The sequence below is a fragment of the Pleurodeles waltl genome, chromosome 11, assembly GCF_031143425.1.
Source record: "Pleurodeles waltl isolate 20211129_DDA chromosome 11, aPleWal1.hap1.20221129, whole genome shotgun sequence".
In the NCBI taxonomy this organism is placed as follows: domain Eukaryota; kingdom Metazoa; phylum Chordata; class Amphibia; order Caudata; family Salamandridae; genus Pleurodeles; species Pleurodeles waltl.
The window spans coordinates 879426943-879446464 of record NC_090450.1 but is presented as its reverse complement, the minus strand read 5'-3'; the positions used below and the strand labels follow the sequence as shown (position 1 = coordinate 879446464).

Below are 19522 nucleotides of genomic sequence, written 5' to 3'. Positions count from 1 at the left end.
GACCTCTTAATAGACCATCACTTGCATGATCAGCTTTTTGTAGGTTTCTTTAAGGCAAAAAAAAAGGAAAGTAATGCAAAAGATGATCTTGTTAAATCGGATAATCTCTTGTATCAAACTCTGTTATGCACTTCCTAAGAAAGTCTGTTACAGCAGGTACGTAACCTGTTCTTCATAACCTTTACTTGGAGGAAAGGGTGATAATTAAAATCACAAGTAATTTGTTCTCAATACAAAAATAAATATATGCAGTACTAAAATTTCTTGGTGGTCTGGCTGTCTATAATGTGCATACATACAAATGTGTTAAACATTGCTGACTCTCCTTACACTTAGATCTACTAAGTTAAAAATTGTGTGATATTTTTTTGCCATCAACTCAGGAATTATGACTCCATTAAGGATCGTAACTGGGATTGCTAATGGCTTGCTCTCATTACCAAATGTAAAAGATGCTAATATTAGCCACCATTTATAAAGTAAAAAAATACAATTTATTGATCTCTAATGCTGTAACATGTACAGTACCATCTGATAGAGACATCTAGCAGCAGATTCCTTACGTTAGAATCTTCCCCAGGTGCTAACCTGGATCTGGAAACTTTTTTCATAGTACGTCTGCGCGCGATAGAGGATGTCTCACCACTCCGTGTCAACGTCGTCCACCGGGTGTGACGTCAGCGGAGTCCATATAACTCCCTCAGTTCCTTTTTTTCCCCACGCTTCCAATGCAGATCCGATTATGGTTGCTGGGGCCGTTGTTTATTGTACTTCGATGTTTTTGTTGTATTAAACTGCTTTCTATGTCTTTGTGTTTTAAACCCTGCGGGTCCTGTGGACGCCAAATGTCGGCTGTGGACTCCCATTCCGTTTTCATGTGGTGCCTGGGTGAGCACCATGTTACGGACAAGTGCGGCTCCCGTCAGCACCTTTGCCCCAAAGCTCTACGAGAGCGTTGAATGAAGCTTCTACCATCTTGGTCTTTCTTTCAAATGAGGTCTCCTTCTCACACTGATGTCTGTTCACAGCACCGTTCAAGGAGTCGTTCTCGTGGACGGCATTCTCCATTGACATCCAAAGATAAGTCTTCAAATTGGTCAAAGTGACAAAAGTTACCAACTTCACCGCATACGACTGCCTGTCATTCCTCGGTTGAGGAGAAGGGGTCCGAGTCTCTTCCGCGTCTGCCCTCTTTTCCAGGAGATGAGGCAACTCTAGACCAGATGTGTGAATATTTATCTTTCCTTTATGCTGTCTTTGGTAATTCCCTTCTCTCTGGAGTGCCTATGGGTCCCAAAGAGGCACAAAGTGCCTTGACTGTATCCACCTCAGCGGGTTGCCCTCGGCTTCAGTTAGGCCTTCAATGTCAGTTGACAAAGCCGTTACGGCACCGGTGCACAACTCTTCGGTGTTCCACATTCAGCGCCAGTATCCAGTCAGAAGACTTTGTAGACTCCACTGGCAGTGCCAATCAAGTCACCTTGTCGAAGTCAGGGGCGGTGCCAGTCATGCCTTACTCCAAAAGAATTTCCTTGTGTTGGTCCTACTGAGGGACATGGTGGAAAGGCGGTAAAGAAGCAGACCCTCACAACAGCTGGCTAATTGACCTAGTTACAGCTAGTGGCTTGGATTTTTCTCCAGCCTCAGATCTACTTTCACCCCCTGAACTTACTACGGAGTTGAACTCCTCCTTTGCAGACATGCTAAAAAGGGTTGCTGAAGTGTTGGATCTGGCTCTTCCTTCAGTGGAATTGAATTCAGATCTCCTAATTGAGGTTCTCTATCAGTCATACAGGGGTTGAACCAGTGCTTCCTTACAGCAAGGCGCTACATGATGTCTTGTTAGGAGCTTGGGTTAAGCCTTATACAGGTGTTCATGTTGATTGGGCTATATACCTTAGGCACCGACCTGCCCCTGGTGAACTACCCAGCCTATTAAGACATCCCACTCATCGCAGTTTTGTGGCACAGGCTGCTTTACCTTTCCATGATATGTAGTCTCTCCCACATGTTACATCTGATAGAGTGTCCAGGAGTTTTGCTGTACGCTCTGTGGACACATCCTGTGTTCTTGGACGTTTCTCTCATTATTTATGTGACTTTAGCAAACATTTTACCTTCACTTCCGGAAGGCTTCAGGAGTACTATTACTCTTATGGTTCAGGACGGACAGCATGCAACTAAATTAAGGATTCACTGTGGCATTGACACCACTGACTGTGGGTCGAGCTATGGCTTTCTCATTTGCACTACGTCACCATGCCTGGTTACGTACCTCAGGGTTTTCAGAGTCAGTCCAGTCTACATTGATTGACATGCCATTTGATGGTGCCAGTTTATTTGGTGCTCAGGCTCATTCAGCATTGATGGTAGGGGTGGAGCACAGAATTAGCTTTGCTCCGGCTAGTTTATAACTTCAGTAGTATTACTTGCTCTTAAAATTTAGAAGACAGTCAGGTTTTTTTTCAGATATATATTTGTTTGTTTGTTACATCCTCATTGGAACGGCTGGTGGGTTGTGCTATGCAGGTACAAATTCCTAAAATCCCAATGGAGCTTTTCATGCTTGATGTTCAAGGCTTCTATCTTTATCATCATTACTTGATGTAAAGCAATGACTTTCTACTTAATGACTGTCAATAGAAAACGGGTTATCATGTTTTACTACACCTGAATCAAGGTGATATTGTTTACTTTACTCTGTGAAGAAAAGATTATGCTTAAGAGTTGTTACCTTTATGGTATATACCATACTGTAATGTGGAGTATTTGAGTATTTGCTAGTATGCTGGAGAGCATTTATGTAATATACACAATATGGGATTGTGAGCTATTAAGCCTTCAGTGGAGGGTACAGATTTGCTCCTTCTACAGAGAGTTATTTTTTCTAACTTGTGAAATTATGGAATATACTTGTATGCTTTATAGGGAACTGAAAATATTACCAACTCTTCGGGAGTAACAGTATATTGTTTATTCTCTGTTGAGAGAGCTTTCTTATAAGGATTCTCCAGCACTAAGGGTTTTTTGTTTACTAAGTCTTTTTTATGCTGTCAAATAAGTTTGATGTACAGTAATTGATGTGTACATTTACTTTTACCAATGATATGATAATATCAGATCTTCTAATTTTTGGAGATTGGATACTTTATAAGTAGGAGTATCTTCTTGAGGACTTTAAGACTTCCCTTGTTTTGGTCTTAAACAGTTCATATTAGATACTCATCAGAGTTTACGTATTTCCTGCATTTTAATGTAGACTTTTCTATAGTGTTCCCATGTTCTTTGAACATTTTTTTTTTTTTTTTTTTTACCTTTGTCAGTTGATAATGGTCTTCATAGAGCTGTATCTCTTTGTAGATTATGTTCAGTCTCTTGTGTAGACTAAATAATATATGGATTCTAGGAGTTGTAATACGTTTTTGCACTTGCATTCAAGACTGCGTTCTTTTCTTTCATTTTTTACCCTTTTGAACGGCGGTACTTCTTCTCTGCGAAGATATTCATATGTTATTTTTGATGAGGTTAATTATTGATACCTTACCTTACATAGGCACTACAGTTTTAGCTTACATTACTGTTCTTGTTGTAAGTTGAGTTCACACTTCCAAATGTGTTGTCATGGCATACATTAATCAAAACAGGACAAATTATTTTTATTTCAGAATCTTGTAAATTTTCAGTTGTTTCATCATTGATACCCTTCCTAGTTCCTCAGTAGATGGGTCTTATTCATTATAAAAGTCATATACTGACCTTGATTTCTGCTACTCTACCAAGGCCCCTTTTACAGTGTTGGTGTTTTATTCAGTTAAAAAATAAAAAATAGTCCACGTAAACAAGAAAATATATATATATTCGATGGCATGTGTAGCTGCAGATACACATGCTGTGCATTTGTCCACCATCTAGTGTTGGGCTCAGAGTTACAAGTTGTTTTTCTTCGAAGAAGTCTTTTCGAGTCACGGGATCGAGTGACTCCTCCTCTTCGGTTCCATTGCACATAGGCATCGACTCCATTGTTAGATTATTTTCTTTCCGCCGTCAGGTTCGGACGTGTTTCCTTGCGCTCCGAGATTTCGATTTGGAAAACTTTGTAAAACTCTCTTTTCGTCGGTATTGTATCGATCAGGTTCATCTTCTTCCATCGACACAGCATTACCGTCGGGAAAACAACTTTGTTCGCCCTTTGGGGTGTTGGCGCCCAACTCAGCGTATTTGGGCCGACCGTGTGGAAAACATCATGGATCGGACTCCGTTCCAATTCTGTCCTCTGTGCCACGCGAAGTACCCGTACACAGACCAGCATCTGGTTTGCAACCATCGGGAAGAAAACTGCAAGGCCTGTCAATCCCTCTGATCGAAAAAGACTCTTAGAGCTGGGAACATCTCAACGTCGAAGGGTAAGAATTGATGCAGACAGCAGTCTCAGTTCGAGATTCGGAGTCGGAGCAGGAATCAGAGGAAGACAGACCAGTCACAGCAGGACAACATGTGAGTACGTCTGCCACTGCACCCTCACAAAAGAAAAAACAAAAGGCCTTAGGTATGCCACTGCCGGAAAGCCATGGCTCATGGCTCAGCCCGAAAAAAGACTGTCGGTGAGCGACCTCCAAGTTCGGCACCGAAAAAGGCCACGCCTCCGCAAACCTCGGTGACAACAAAAAGCTCAGTTTCCGACTTCAGTAGTCATCAATTTTCGGAGTCGAAAATAAAAAAGCCAGTTCCTGAGCCAAAACCTTCATCGTCCTCATCTTTTTCGATCCTGAAAAAACACGTTTCTGAGCCAAAAAGACCAACATACACAGAGGAACATGTCAAAAAGACTTAAAGCCACAAAACCTCTGAAGACGAGTTAGAGGTAGAACCAATTCTAGAAATGATGGATGAAAGGCAATCCAGGATCCACATTCATAAAGAAACAGGAAGAATTCTTACACCACCTCCTTCAAAAACAAAGAGGAAGCTAGCTTTTCAGAAGGAATGTGACACTATGCAGCCTCCAGCTAAAGTGCCAAAGCAGAAGGACCACCACCTCCTCCTCAGTCCTCTCCTCCTACCAGCCCTACACCAATGCATTCACCCACTCATTCATATGATTCCCAACAGGACAATGTTGATCAATGGGATCTTTATGACACTGATCCCATTCCCATACATCAAAGGCAATGGGTGCACTCTACTCTGCACCATATAGGGGGTCATGTCTTAAACCTCAGTTTCAAGGTGGTTTCAGAGCACAGCCCTCAGAGGCATCATCCTCCCAGACAAAGCCCACCTACCAACCGCAATACCAATGTGGGTAGTTTTAGAGGCACATATAGAGGGCAATACCCCAAAATAGAGGAAATTGCAGGCCTCTAAGCAGCCTCCACAGCACCCAAAACAGTGACTTCCCTCATTCCCTTCCACTCCACACACCTCCTGTGGGGGAAGACTGCAACAGTTCCACACAAATTGGCAAAATATTACCACAGACAACTGGGTGCTATCAGTTATCCGCAATGGCTATTGCCTAGAATTGATAAACACTCCTCCAAATATTCCACCACGGTTACACAAACTATCCACAGAACTCACAGTTCTGTTACAAGAAGAGGTCCAACCTCTGCTAATCAAACAAGCAATAGAATTGGTTCCACAGTCTCAGATAGGAACAGGAGTTTCTTCACTATACTTTCTAATTCCCAAAAAAGTTGGCACCCTCAGGCCAATATTAGACCTCAGGCCCCTCAATCTTGACATCCTGTCAGAACATTTTCACATGGTAACTTTACAGGATGTCATCCCACTACTACAAAAACAAGTTTTCATGACAGCCTTAGACCTCAAAGATGCATATTTTTTACAAACCCATCCATTCTGCACACAGAAAATACCTCAGGTTTGTCATTCAGGGAAAACACTACCAACTCAAAGCGTTTCCCTTTGGAATAACAACAGCGCCAAGGGTATTCACAAAGTGCTTGGCAGTAGTGGCAGCCTACCTAAGAAGACAACATATACATGTCTTTCGATATCTAGACGATTAGCTAATAAAATCAAGCAGTCATACACAATGCCAAAATCATACGCTTTTATGTAATACAAAACTTACACACACTAGGCTTCTCAATAAACTACAAAAAAAACACACCTTCAACCAGCACAAATACAACAGTATTTGGGTGCAATACTAAATACTCAACAAGCTCTGGCATATCCAGATACACAAAGGATACAAGCTTTCCAAAATATAATCACAAATACAAACAAATTAACAATACACTGTCCGATTTGTCATGAAAATTTTAGGAATGATGGCATCATGTATTGCAATTGATCCACACGCAAGACTAAACATGCGGCCCTTACAACAGTGCCTTGCACGACAATGGTCACAGGCACACGGTCAACTCCAAGATCTAGTGTTGATAGATCGCCAAACATACATGTCCCTTCAGTGGTGGAATTCCACAAATCTTTAAAAAAAAAAAAAGGGCGGCCATTTCAAGACCCTGTGCCTCAGACCATAATTACAACAGATGCATCAATGACTGGGGATCTCACCTAAACAATCACAACATTCAAGGGCAATGGGATGTCAAACACAAACAGCTACATATAAACCACTTGGAGTTATCAGCTTTGTTTCTAGTATCAAAGCTTTTCAACCTCTTCTCACACAGAAGAATGTTCTTATCAAAACAGACAACATGACAACAATGTATTATCTCAACAAACAGGGAGGGACACATTCATCCCAACTGTCCCTTCTAGCCCAAAAAATTTGGACATGGGCAATCCACAACCAAATTATTCATCTATTAGCATAATACATTCCAGGGATGGATAATCAGTTGGCAGATATCCTCATCAGAAATCACCAACAAGCTCACGAATGGGAGATTCATCCTCAAGTACTTCAAAAATACTTTCAAAAGTGGGGAACACCAAACATAGACCTGTTCGCAACAAGCGAAAACAGGAAATGCCAACACTTTACGTCCAGACACCCACATCCCCTATCCAAGGGCAATGCTCTATGGATCAATTGGTCAGGGATATTTGCATATGCTTTACCCCCACTCTCCCACTCCTTCGGTTTCTAGTCAACAAGTTGCGTCAAACTTCACTCAACATGATACTCATAGCACCAACATGGGCACGTCAACCGTGGTACACAACATTATTAGATCTGTCGGTAGTACCACACTCCAAACTCCCATCCATTCCAGATCTTTTGACACAAAACAGAGGCCAAATCAGGCATCCAAATCCCAATGCACTCAATCTAGCAATTTTGCTCCTGAGGTCATAGAGTTTGGATATTCACAACTCCCATCAGAATGTATGGAAGTTATTAAGCAAGCAAGAAAACCCACTACTAGACAGTGCTATGCAAACAAATGGAAAAGATTTGTATATTACTGTAAATCCAAAAATATGGACCCTCTTACATCACCAATACAAGATATTGTATGTTATTTACTTCATTTACAAAAAGAAAATTTAGCATTCTCTTAAAATTTTTTATCTTACTGCAATTTCAGCATATTTACAAAATATACAAGAGTGTTCTTTATTTAGAGTTCCTGTCATTAAAGCTTTCATGGAAGGTTTAAAACACACCATTCCAACCAGAACACCACCAGTTCTTTCTTGGAATCTAAATATAGTGCTTTCAAGACTTATGGGACCACCATTTGAGCCTATGCACTCGTGCCAAATTCAATTTCTAACAAGGAAAGTTGCCTTCCTAGTGGCAATTACTTCTATAAGAAGAGTAAGTGAAATCCAAGCCTTTACTCTTGAAGAACCTTTCTTCCAAGTGCACAAACATAAGGTTGTACTAAGAACAAATCCAAAATTTCTACCAAAAGTTGTATCACCATTTCATATAAATCAAACAGTGGAACTGCCAGTCTTCTTCCCACAGCCAGATTCTATGGCAGAAAGAGCTCTACGTACATTAGACATCAAAAGAGCTTTAATGTACTATATAGACAGAACTAAACTGTTTAGAAAGACTAAACAGCTATTTGTAACTTTCCAAAAACCACATACAGGCAATCCTATATCAAAACAAGGGTTAGCACGATGGATCGTAAGGTGCATCCAAACATTCTATATTAAAGCAAAAAGACAGCTTTTAGTTACTCCTAAAGCACACTCTACAAGGAAAAAAGGTGCAACAATGGCTTTTTTAGGGAATATACCAATGGCTGAAATATTTTGAGCAGCTACATGGTCAACACCACATACATTCACTAAACACTACTGTGTAGACGTATTATCACGAACGATGTTCTAAGAATGTTAGTCTAAACAACTCCAACAGGCTGACCACCTCTAATTTATAGGAGGACAAAGTGCTTTGTAGTCTATGCACAGCATGTGTATCTGAAGCTACACATGCCATTGAACGGAAAATGTCACTTACCCAGTGTACATCTGTTCGTGGCATGTTCTGCTGCAGATTCACATGCACCCTCCCGCCTCCGCGGAAGCCTGTAGTCGTTTAAGTTACAAATATTTGTACATATGTAGATACATTTACATTTGCATGGACATCTCTTACTTTATACCTATATACTCTATCACTCCTTCCTTTACCCTCTGCGGGAAAACAGTCTAACAATGGAGTCGATGCCCATGCGCAATGGAACCAAAGAGGAGGAGTCACTCGATCCCGTGACTCGAAAATACCTCTTCGAAGAAAAACAACTTGTAACACTGCGAGCCCAACACTAGATGGTGGACTAATGCACAGCATGTGAATCTGCAGCAGAACATGCCACAAACAGATGTACACTGGGTAAGTACCATTTTCCATATATATATATATATATATATATATATATATATATATATATATATATATATATTATAATTGATACTACATAGGTGTTGGTTTGTTTCACTCCTGTCAGTGGAAATATTAAGAATATCTTGAAGATGTTTTCATTATATCTATTACTTTTCCTGAGGGAAAAGTGTAATAATATCCCAAATGGTTACTATTGTTGTCTTCAACTTTTTTTTTTAACAAGGGCAATTGTATGTATTCTGTGCAAAAGATAAACATTTTATGTGTGTCTTATAATGTAGGTCTAGTTAGGATATACCTTTACATGGTAAGAGGTTCTGTATAATGCCATGTTATGCTGCTCTGTGTTCCAGCAGGGTAGAACATGCGGTTTCAGTCTACATATAAGAGCAAATAGTTTTATTTTCACTGCCTCATTTGGTAATACTGTCCTACTGGCATGTGTAGTGTTTCTTATTTATGTTTTCATGGTCTTTATGATGACATTACTGTGGTCCTTTCCACAGTATTGGCGGGGTTTTTGTGCATGGGTTCCCAACCCATTAAGGGTGCAAAGATCTTAATGTTCAATTTTGTTGCTTCGCCTATAACACTGACTGGTCAAATTAACAGGGATTTTCTTTTTTCCATGTTTTTGATTGTTTTTGACTCCTTATCGGTCATTCCGTTCAGGAGTCTTTAGTTGTAAATATGTTAGGGCTCACCTACATTCTTATAATTGCCAGTCTTTTTGCATCACTTTAGACCAGTTTTGTTCTAAGAACATAATTTTTATGATATCGATCATGGGTGATAATATATCCATGTTGTTAACGTTTTTATGGCCATTTATTACTGTTTTTTTTTTTTTTTTGCACAGTTCTTTTACAAACAAGAATGTTCTTCCTCATAGGTATTATTTCGAGTGCATAGTCTATTTCTCCTGTAGTGATCCGTTTTCTTCTGGAAAGAAGTTTTTCAATGTTAGGTCGCTTCTGATATACAGTTGACATACTAACATGGATGAGCTTATTTCCACGCTGTCATGTTTTTTGGGCTTATTTACCTGTATTACTTCCACAGGTTTTGATGTTGTAGAGTATTTTTTACTCTCCTTGGTTATTATGATTGTGTGTTTTTTTTCCCTTGTTCTAGACTGGTTTTGTGGTACTAAAAGACTTTTTTTTTAGGGTCTCAAACCGCAGTCCCTCCTCTGGGTTACTATGCTTTGGTATCTGATTCCTTACTTTAGAATCTGTGGCTAGATGTCTCTATCAAACGAACAGGATCTAGCCACAGATTCCTTAACAACCCTCCCATCCTCCTTGATCTGCAAATTGAATTCCTCTTTTGTCTCAGAAGATTACATTATGGAAATCAACACCTAAAATTGAGAATTTGGTGATTATTTGACACAAAGGTGTCTTTTGTTCAAAGTGCACTGTTTCAGTCAGCAGTTTCTATTGTGGCTCCACGTTTTGAAAGCAGAAAATAGATGCAGAAGAAACTAATGTTGGTGCTTCAGCAAGGTATTTAATTGGACTCCACTGACATCACTTTGGGGGGGGGGACGTCGATACGGAGTCACGCAATGCCCTCTGCCGATGCACAGACGTACTGTAGAAAATGTTTTTGGATCCAGGTTGGTACCTGGGGAAGATTCTAAAGTAAGGAATCTGCGGCTCGATCCTGTCTTCCAGCTAAGGCATTTACCGAAGGTAAGTAACCACTAAGGTGCACACCCTCTCAGCATACCTGCCTGACAAAAAAAATGCAGTGATTCAGAATTATCGAAGGTCCTGCATTCTGAAAAAAGAGGACAAAGGAAAAATTAATGTCATTTAAACATTTTGGACAATTGAGCAGGACATGTAATAATATGATGGTTGTGCCTCCTAACAAAAACAGCACCTCCCTTCAGCTAATGTCTGTCTTCCATTTCTTCTGTAAGCTTAGTGAAGAAAGCCTGAGGATCCATTACCCAAAGACATTTGTACCACATCAATATCCAATTAGACACACACAGAACATTCAGGACTACATAGCATACGACTTTCAATGCCCAATCTTGCCCATTTAATTTTAATGATAGTTCCCAATCCATGTTGTTAACGTTTTTATGGCCATTTATTACTGTTTTTTTTTTTTTTTTGCACAGTTCTTTTACAAACAAGAATGTTCTTCCTCATAGGTATTATTTCGAGTGCATAGTCTATTTCTCCTGTAGTGATCCGTTTTCTTCTGGAAATAAGTTTTTCAATGTCAGGTCGCTTCTGATATACAGTTGACATACTAACATGGATGAGCTTATTTCCACGCTGTCATGTTTTTTGGGCTTATTTACCTGTATTACTTCCACAGGTTTTGATGTTGTAGAGTATTTTTTACTCTCCTTGGTTATTATGATTGTGTGTTTTTTTTCCCTTGTTCTAGACTGGTTTTGTGGTACTAAAAGACTTTTTTTTGAGGGTCTCAAATCGCAGTCCCTCCTCTGGGTTACTATGCTTTGGTATCTGATTCCTTACTTTAGAATCTGTGGCTAGATGTCTCTATCAAACGAACAGGATCTAGCCACAGATTCCTTAACAACCCTCCCATCCTCCTTGATCTGCAAATTTAATTCCTCTTTTGTCTCAGAAGATTACATTATGGAAATCAACACCTAAAATTGAGAATTTGGTGATTATTTGACACAAAGGTGTCTTTTGTTCAAAGTGCACTGTTTCAGTCAGCAGTTTCTATTGTGGCTCCACGTTTTGAAAGCAGAAAATAGATGCAGAAGAAACTAATGTTGGTGCTTCAGCAAGGTATTTAATTGGACTCCACTGACATCACTTTGGGGGGGGGGACGTCGATACGGAGTCACGCAATGCCCTCTGCCGATGCACAGACGTACTGTAGAAAATGTTTTTGGATCCAGGTTGGTACCTGGGGAAGATTCTAAAGTAAGGAATCTGCGGCTCGATCCTGTCTTCCAGCTAAGGCATTTACCGAAGGTAAGTAACCACTAAGGTGCACACCCTCTCAGCATACCTGCCTGACAAAAAAAATGCAGTGATTCAGAATTATCGAAGGTCCTGCATTCTGAAAAAAGAGGACAAAGGAAAAATTAATGTCATTTAAACATTTTGGACAATTGAGCAGGACATGTAATAATATGATGGTTGTGCCTCCTAACAAAAACAGCACCTCCCTTCAGCTAATGTCTGTCTTCCATTTCTTCTGTAAGCTTAGTGAAGAAAGCCTGAGGATCCATTACCCAAAGACATTTGTACCACATCAATATCCAATTAGACACACACAGAACATTCAGGACTACATAGCATACGACTTTCAATGCCCAATCTTGCCCATTTAATTTTAATGATAGTTCCCAATCAATAACATTATCATATGTTTATATAGATTTTTTTAATAAGCTCTTTAAACCAGATTTACTCAAGTATTCTTCCCACAACATCTTTTGTTAGTATTTAGTTAAAGTAGTCCATCACTGAAGCATATTGCTCTTTTCCACTTGGAGCGTGGTTTCATTAAGAAATACATAGCCACAAAGTTAAAGCTCAATACATACTGCAAAAAAAGCTTAAGCCCTTTTACAGTGATAGATCTCAACTAATATGAATGCCATCCAGTGCAGATTACGGGCATAACTATTTTTGTCCAATGATATAGGCCAACAACCTGATCACTTAGATCAATGGCTTATTTTTTTGTGGCAATTATAGTTAAAATCAGTAAATGTATTCTTTAACTTGAACATCAACTAGTCATTCTTTCTTTATTGGATGTTTCATCTTGACCTTCAACCTTCTTGAATGTGTTGGGTTATGCCGAATGCCTGTCAATAAATGATAGTGACTCAACATTTGATTGTGTTTTGGAAATCTAGGCACACCAGAGCTGCCCGAAGATGAATGTAAAAGACTGGAAAGTCAGCTAAAATCTCGAGAAGAACTCCTACTGCCGATATACCACCAGGTGGCTGTACACTTTGCTGATTTGCACGATACACCAGGAAGAATGCAGGAAAAGGGAGTCATTACAGTTGAGTACAAATGTTAAATAGTTGTTTAAAGTATTACTGAAGCTTTTTGAAATTCGATCTTTTTGCTTGAGTGGTCACATAATTAATTTCAGTTCCGTTAATTCAGTACATGCATTTAAGTTGTTTACCTGCTTCAGAAATGGTTTTATTACCGTGTTTCTCCCTGAACCTCAATGAGCCCAATATATTTCTGCAGACTGAAGATCTTTATTATGCCTGGTTACTTCTGGTGTTTATCTGTACTGTAATCCACATATTTGTGTACCTTAACCCCTTGTTTAATATGACATGTTCATTTAGCAGGATGCTGCACAAAAAAGCCTCTTTTGAACATGACAGCTATGCCGCCCCTATTTCAGACACTATTTTAGTTTCTTGAGTGTGCATTTGAAGTTTCAGCTCTTACAGCTCGGAACCCATTTTTATTCTTGTGTTGTGGCTTTCTGATAGGAATTATCTTTCTTGCTGAAAATCACCCTGATTGTATTGTCCCAGCTCTCAAGATAGTTGGTTCAGTTGTTTATCCATGTGGCTTCTGTGCCAATAAGATCAACTGAAAATACATTGATGCCAAGTAATCCTACATATTTGCAGAGTTGTAATGAAAATGTCACCTAGTTGTTTGTGGGGAGTTTAACTTAAAGCAGTTTTACAGACTAAAAAAATAAATGCTTCTGCATCCTCCTATTAAGCCAAAGTCTCTGTAGACCTGCAGACACCTTGTGAATTAACCAAGCAAGGGCTTCCTCCTGGAGCTCCAAAAAGGAGAGGTTCTCTAGAGGAGGTTCTAGCTAGATAAAGTGATGGTAACTGCCACTAAATGCCTGTAGCATTTTTAATCCATTAAACACCACCTGTTATTGTGCCAGTGGTATCAAAGTCATCAAAAAAGCTTTACACTTTGGGTGGATGCTGGCAATGTGACAGTAATTGATTTCCTTTAGATGCTTGTTTGTTGAAAGGCAAATAATCCACTTCCTCGAATATATAGTATATATAGTAGCTCCTACAAATTCTATATTTGCAACCGATTCATCAAGTGCTTAACAATCTAGAAAAATGGCTCTGCTATGCAGCATCACCGGTATCTAGTGTCCCTGTATGATGTTAACATCAGTATTTTTCAGGTTTTGCGAAAAGGCCTTTTATGAGTACCAGCCATACAGGCGAGGCTAGTTCCCACTATTTCATGCTTTAGGTTTTGCAAGTTGTGTCACAGACCTTTGATTGACCTGCACTCCAACTTTGTAATCCTCCTACATCACACTCTCTGTGCTTTTTGGGTCCAAATACAATGTCTTGGAGAGCCACCTGCACCTAATCTGGGAACCAGAAGCCAAATTATACAGTCAGCAAACTGAAGCCTCTCCGAAAATGGTCCTGAACAAGCTCCAGAGCTCCTTTGTCTGAAATAAAATATTTTAAAAATGCAAAAGATCCATTCACACTATGGCATGAAGTGAAAACACTCAAAGAAAATTTTATTTGATTCTGCCCAACTCCTCGCTCACCAGCCTATCACTCAGTTACGTTCGCCCTGAGAGGGATTATCTGCATGATGGAGTACTTTGTGATGGATACTCCTAAACGTGGAGTCAATCTCTCAGCTCGTCCCAATCCAACCCGAATTCCTGAGTCCTTCAGTGACACTGCAAGGAGGCAATGTTGCCTCCAACCTTCCCACCTTATCTTTTATGTCTTTGAGACCTCTTTTACCTCACAAGTTTATAGTGTAGAAGGGATATGTCACCTCCTAAGACAACAGTGTTTATATATTGTAAGGACTGTCACAAACAGATATCTGTGACATCCTTGTCACGTTTTCCTATGATGCCTGGGGTCGAGTGACGGCTTTAAGGCCTGCAGTGACTGTGGGCCCATGAACCCAAAAACCATAAGGACCTCGAGGCAAAACTCTACATCACCAAGCACCAGAAAACTCCTCCTCCAGTTCGATCCAAGTCCAGAAGTGGGTTTCAGTCCTGTTCCCTGTCCAGAATTTGCAGGAGTCAATCCAGAGGTAGATAGTAGTAATGCTCCAAATCTTCAGGTAAGTTAAAGAAAAAAGCATTAAAAAAATCCAAGCAGGAGTCTGCCCCTTCCTGCATTCGTTCTCCTGAGAAGGAGCAATGGCATCACCATTCTTCTCAATCTCACTCCCAAAGCCTGTTGACTTCTGGGCCAATCCTGCAGCTTGTTCCAGCATAGTGCAAATTCCTGGAGCCGTCTGCGACACAGAGGCAGATCCATAAGTTCCATGGGGCCATGCTCCTACTCCTTGAAGCACTTCTGTCTCCCTCAGCTGAGAGGTCGGCCATCTAAGAAATCTCCAGAGGGATTGCCCTGGAACCTCTATTGGGCCTCCTGGCTACTTTACCTACTCCGCCTTCTGTGCTGATTCCGGCTTTGGCTCCATGCTCCACACCAATTCCTGTTGCATCAATGCCTACGTCAACTTCATTGATGCCGGACTGTGCTGTCAGGCTTCCGTCAGTGCTGCCACAGCCTGGACCAAGGCCACTCCTGGTTTCCATCGAACCACAACCTGCACCGCTTGATGTCCCACCTCCACAAGGAAGAGCCAATACACTGCATTCCTTGTTTAGTACAGATTCCATCAACGATTATGATGCATGTGATGAAATTGGCCGACCCCTCCATCAGTAACATTGGTTTGGTGACCACTTGGAGGTCAGGGACTTTGACACCTCTGCTGACTCTAGCCTTGTCACTCCACCAGGTCATGCCAATAAAGAGAGTGCTTCATTTGTGGTGATCATGCAGAGGGCGACCAAAGTTCTTGACTTCCAGCTCCCCACCTTAGAAGTCAAAGCCCATATCTCGACTGAAGTTCTCCAGCCGGGCAAACTGCTACTGAGATCTCACTACCTCTTAATGGGGCACTCACTGATAACTGTCCTAGGGGCCTAATTTAAACTTTGCTGTGTCCCCTTACACCCACCCCCTCCCGCCCCCCCATGAGTCACCAGATTGAGAGATGACATCGACCAGTCCTGGACTACCCTGCATTTTTGTCTCAGCACACTTCTCCTGAAAGCAGATATTGCCGGCTTCTACCATTTGAACAAACCCAAATTCTTTACCAAATGCCCCCCACCCTCCTATCTGCTAGACCACTTTTCCCACACTCTCTGGGATTCAGTCACTCAAGGCCTCCGGGTGTCCCTGAAGACAAGCTTGCCTGTCCTTACCTAAGCTATACAGGACAGTCGTGACACAGGCAAATTCACAATTTGTTGTGGCTTGGATACCACTGATTCCATTGGGTGTACGATTGGCACCAGTGTCACCATTCACCGCCACTCATGGCTGCAGTCAGTAGGTTTCCAGTCGTCCCTTTTGGATATGTCCTTTTACGAGACTCTTCTCTTTGGGTGCAAGGTAGATTCCACTCTGGAGCAGTTCAAGGAGAGCAGTTTAAGAGCACGCCCCCTGGGCTTATCTGTCCTACTTCGCTAGCTACATCAGCCATACAGTTCCTTTTGAGTTTTCGGAAAAGGCACCCCATACTGACAGCTGCTTCAGCCTCATCAAGTTGCCCAGCAGTATCCCATCCGAAGCTGCGGCACCCAACAACCCCACAGTCGGAGTGAATGAGCCAGTCAGCCTTCAGCCCCAGCCCCCCAAGGACCCACCTGCCATACCTTCGTAGTGTTCCCTTAGTTGAGCACAAGGCAATATCAATAAAATGATAAACGGAGTGTTGAAACTTTTCGAACACTCACCCCTAGTCACAGATCTGGGTTTAATCCATCGTTATTTTGCTTGCCACATCACCCCAGTGAACATGGTCAAGACTGATTTGCATATGGCTGGGTCCAAACTGGGGTGGGGTGGTGAGCAAAAAAACGATGGATTACACCCAGATCATCTGATAGAGACTTCTAGCTGCAGATTCCTTACCTTAAAATTCCCTGGCGTCCGCTTTGAATCCGGAACGATGGATTAAACCCAGATCTTTGTGACTGGGGGTGAATGTTTGCATTGTTCAGCATTCCGTCCATCATCTGTTCTTTTTGCATTTGTGGCCCTGAGTGGGAAGGGTATGCCCAGACCTGGGTCCCGTGCTTACTGTGCCACTGGATTCAAGCTAGCCTGGCTGATGACTGGTAATACCCTGAAACCGGTCCTAGGATGCTTGTTTCCAGTCCAGGGAGGACCTGGCTTGGCTGTTTGGGCTGGACTGTTCCCATGGGGAACAGGGTCAAGACTGATTTGCATATGGCTGGGCCCAAACTGGGGTGGTGTGGTGAGCAAAAAAACGATGGATTAAACCCAGATATTTGTGACTGGGGTGAATGTTTGTATTGTTCAGCATTCCGTCCAGCATGTGTTCTTTTTGCACTTAGTGGAGCGCAGCCTCCAGGTTGGAGGCAGGATCCAATGATTATTCCTGGGTTGTCGACCATAACATCGGACAGATTGGTTATTCAGATTATCCAGGAGGGATACACTTTACCCTTCATAGCCACTCTGCCACACCTTTCACTGACTCTGGACCGACTGATAGAGGACTATCTAGCCATCTTATGGCAAGAAGTGCAAGCCCCCTTGGCCAAAGGGGCTTTTCAGAGGGTGCCTGAGCCAGACTTGAGACGTGGTTATTATTCCTTCTACTTTCTGGTCCCAAAGGACAGAGTCCATCACCCTATTTTAGATCTGTGCCCTTTCAATGCCATTCTCTGGAAGGAACAATTCAAGATGCTAGCAGTTGCTCCAGTCTTGACTTCCCTTGACCCTGGGGACCATATGGAGGCATTGGACCTGTAGGACGCCTATTTCGATGTACCAGTCCTTCCAGCCAATCGGGGCTACCTACGTTTATTGGCGTGACAGGAGCATTTTCAGTTTGCTGTGCTCCCCTTTGGTCTCACCAGCTCCCCACAAGTGTTCACGAAAGTGAGGGTGTTGGTAGAAACAAGGTCAGGGGGTTGCTGTCTTTCCCTACCTCAACCACTGGCTGTTGTTGGTAGGCTCTCCCTTTGCACTCGTCAACCACCTCCAGGCTCTGGTGAGCATCTTGTCGTCTTTGGTTTCCCTATCAAGTGCCAGAGTCACACATGATTCCTACTCAGACACTCCCCTTCAATAGCACTATTCTTGACACTGTTCGGTTTCGTGCCTTTAGGCAGGACATTCAGGCTGTGATCCTAATCTTTCAGCCTCAGTCCTGGATTTCAGTGAGTTTGACTCCGAGGCTATTAGGACTAATGGCATACTGCATCCTGCGTTTAAGCTTGGCATGTGGCATATGCCGTCTCTGCAGTGGGATCTGAAATCTCATGCACCTAACATCAAGAGGACCTCTCTGACCACGTCCACATGTCAGAGGAGACCCCTCTCCCTGCCCCACCCAGAGTTGACAGTGGTGACCGATGGTGGATTGGGGCAGCCACCTGGGAGATGTGGAGATCAGCGATCTCAGGTGTAGGAAGCTGGCTTTCTATATAGTGTACTAAAATGAAGTACACTGTGCAGAGATTCCAGTGGATTCCCAACTGGTTTTGCAGAAGCAAATGTAGATAGGACTAATTCTCTATTTTGTGGTAGTGTGTGCAGGCAGTTAGGCTTATCAGAGGGGAGTGCTAAGCATTTGTTGTACTCCGAGAGACAATAAATGAGACACACACTCAAAGAACGAATTCGAAACCATTTTAGAAAAATAACAATTCTTTTCATATGTTTCAAACCCAAGAACTTCGTAATCAAGTAAGTAGACTTTTAAGCATAAATATGTTTCAGTTTCAGAAATCAACAGTGCATTTTCTCTCAATGTCATCCTATAGAGGAAAAACAATGTTCAGCAAACACAAGGTTAACGACTTACGAGGTCAAGCTCAGGGAGCAAAGGTAAGTACTGGGCACTGATCAGAACCACAGCAACAGGTCACACTGGGCGGCACTGGGGCGGCTGGATGCATAGGTGCAGTAAGGTGTCTGGTACGCAATGAATCTCTCTGGGAGTTGGACCTCATGACAAACAGTCTGCAGGTTCCTGCTAGGAAGCCAGTCAGGGACAACATGCAGGGAGGAGGTACACTCGGGGTGCTTGGGGATGTAGGTGCACCTTTGATCTTCTTCTGTGCTCAGGGGCGTGGATGCAGAGGTGCCTTTAGGTGTCGGGTTTTCTCGGCTGGGAGCACTTGCAGTCTGGTGTGTAGAGGCTGCAGGCGTTGTCGGGGAGTCCGGCAGGGGTGGACCTACGGTGGACTCTAGCTCTTAAAAGCGGGGAGATGGTGTTGGCACCAGTGATCCTCCTCAGATGGGGTCAGGGACAACGGGTTTAGTGGTTGCTGGAGGTGACGGGTTTCCTCTCACCACAAGCCTGTAGGAGAGTGGGGGCCTGCATGCAGATTCAGCAGGTGTCTCGGGTGGGACTACCCTGGACTCAGTCTCTGGGCATCTTGGGACCCGCCTTGGCAGCATTGGTTGGATTCATCTCGGGTTGTGGACGTTGGGCGTTGGGTGCAGTGGTTACTACAGGTGTTGGGTCTTTGGGGTCCCCACAATTGCAGTTTGTTTTTCTTGGAGTTTCTTCTTGCAGAGCATGTCTGCTGCTCAAAGGAGACTTAAGTCTTTATTGAAGCTTGACAAGTTGGCTTCTTAAGCAGAGTTCTTTGAGGTCAGCAGCCAGTCCGGCGTGGTCAGCTGCTTCTTCTTTTCTT

General features: G+C 42.3%; 1 protein-coding gene across 7 annotated transcripts in view; it reads left to right on the top strand.

Moving 5' to 3' along the window:
* ACACB (acetyl-CoA carboxylase beta) overlaps window positions 1–19522 on the top strand; it is a 1528264-nt gene that overhangs the window by 1396559 nt on the left and 112183 nt on the right. For all 7 annotated transcript variants that reach the window (XM_069214760.1, XM_069214756.1, XM_069214757.1 and 4 more), the window contains one exon: window positions 12681–12835. In XM_069214760.1, the coding sequence (XP_069070861.1) occupies window positions 12681–12835 (155 nt within the window). The remainder of the gene's footprint in view (window positions 1–12680; window positions 12836–19522) is intronic.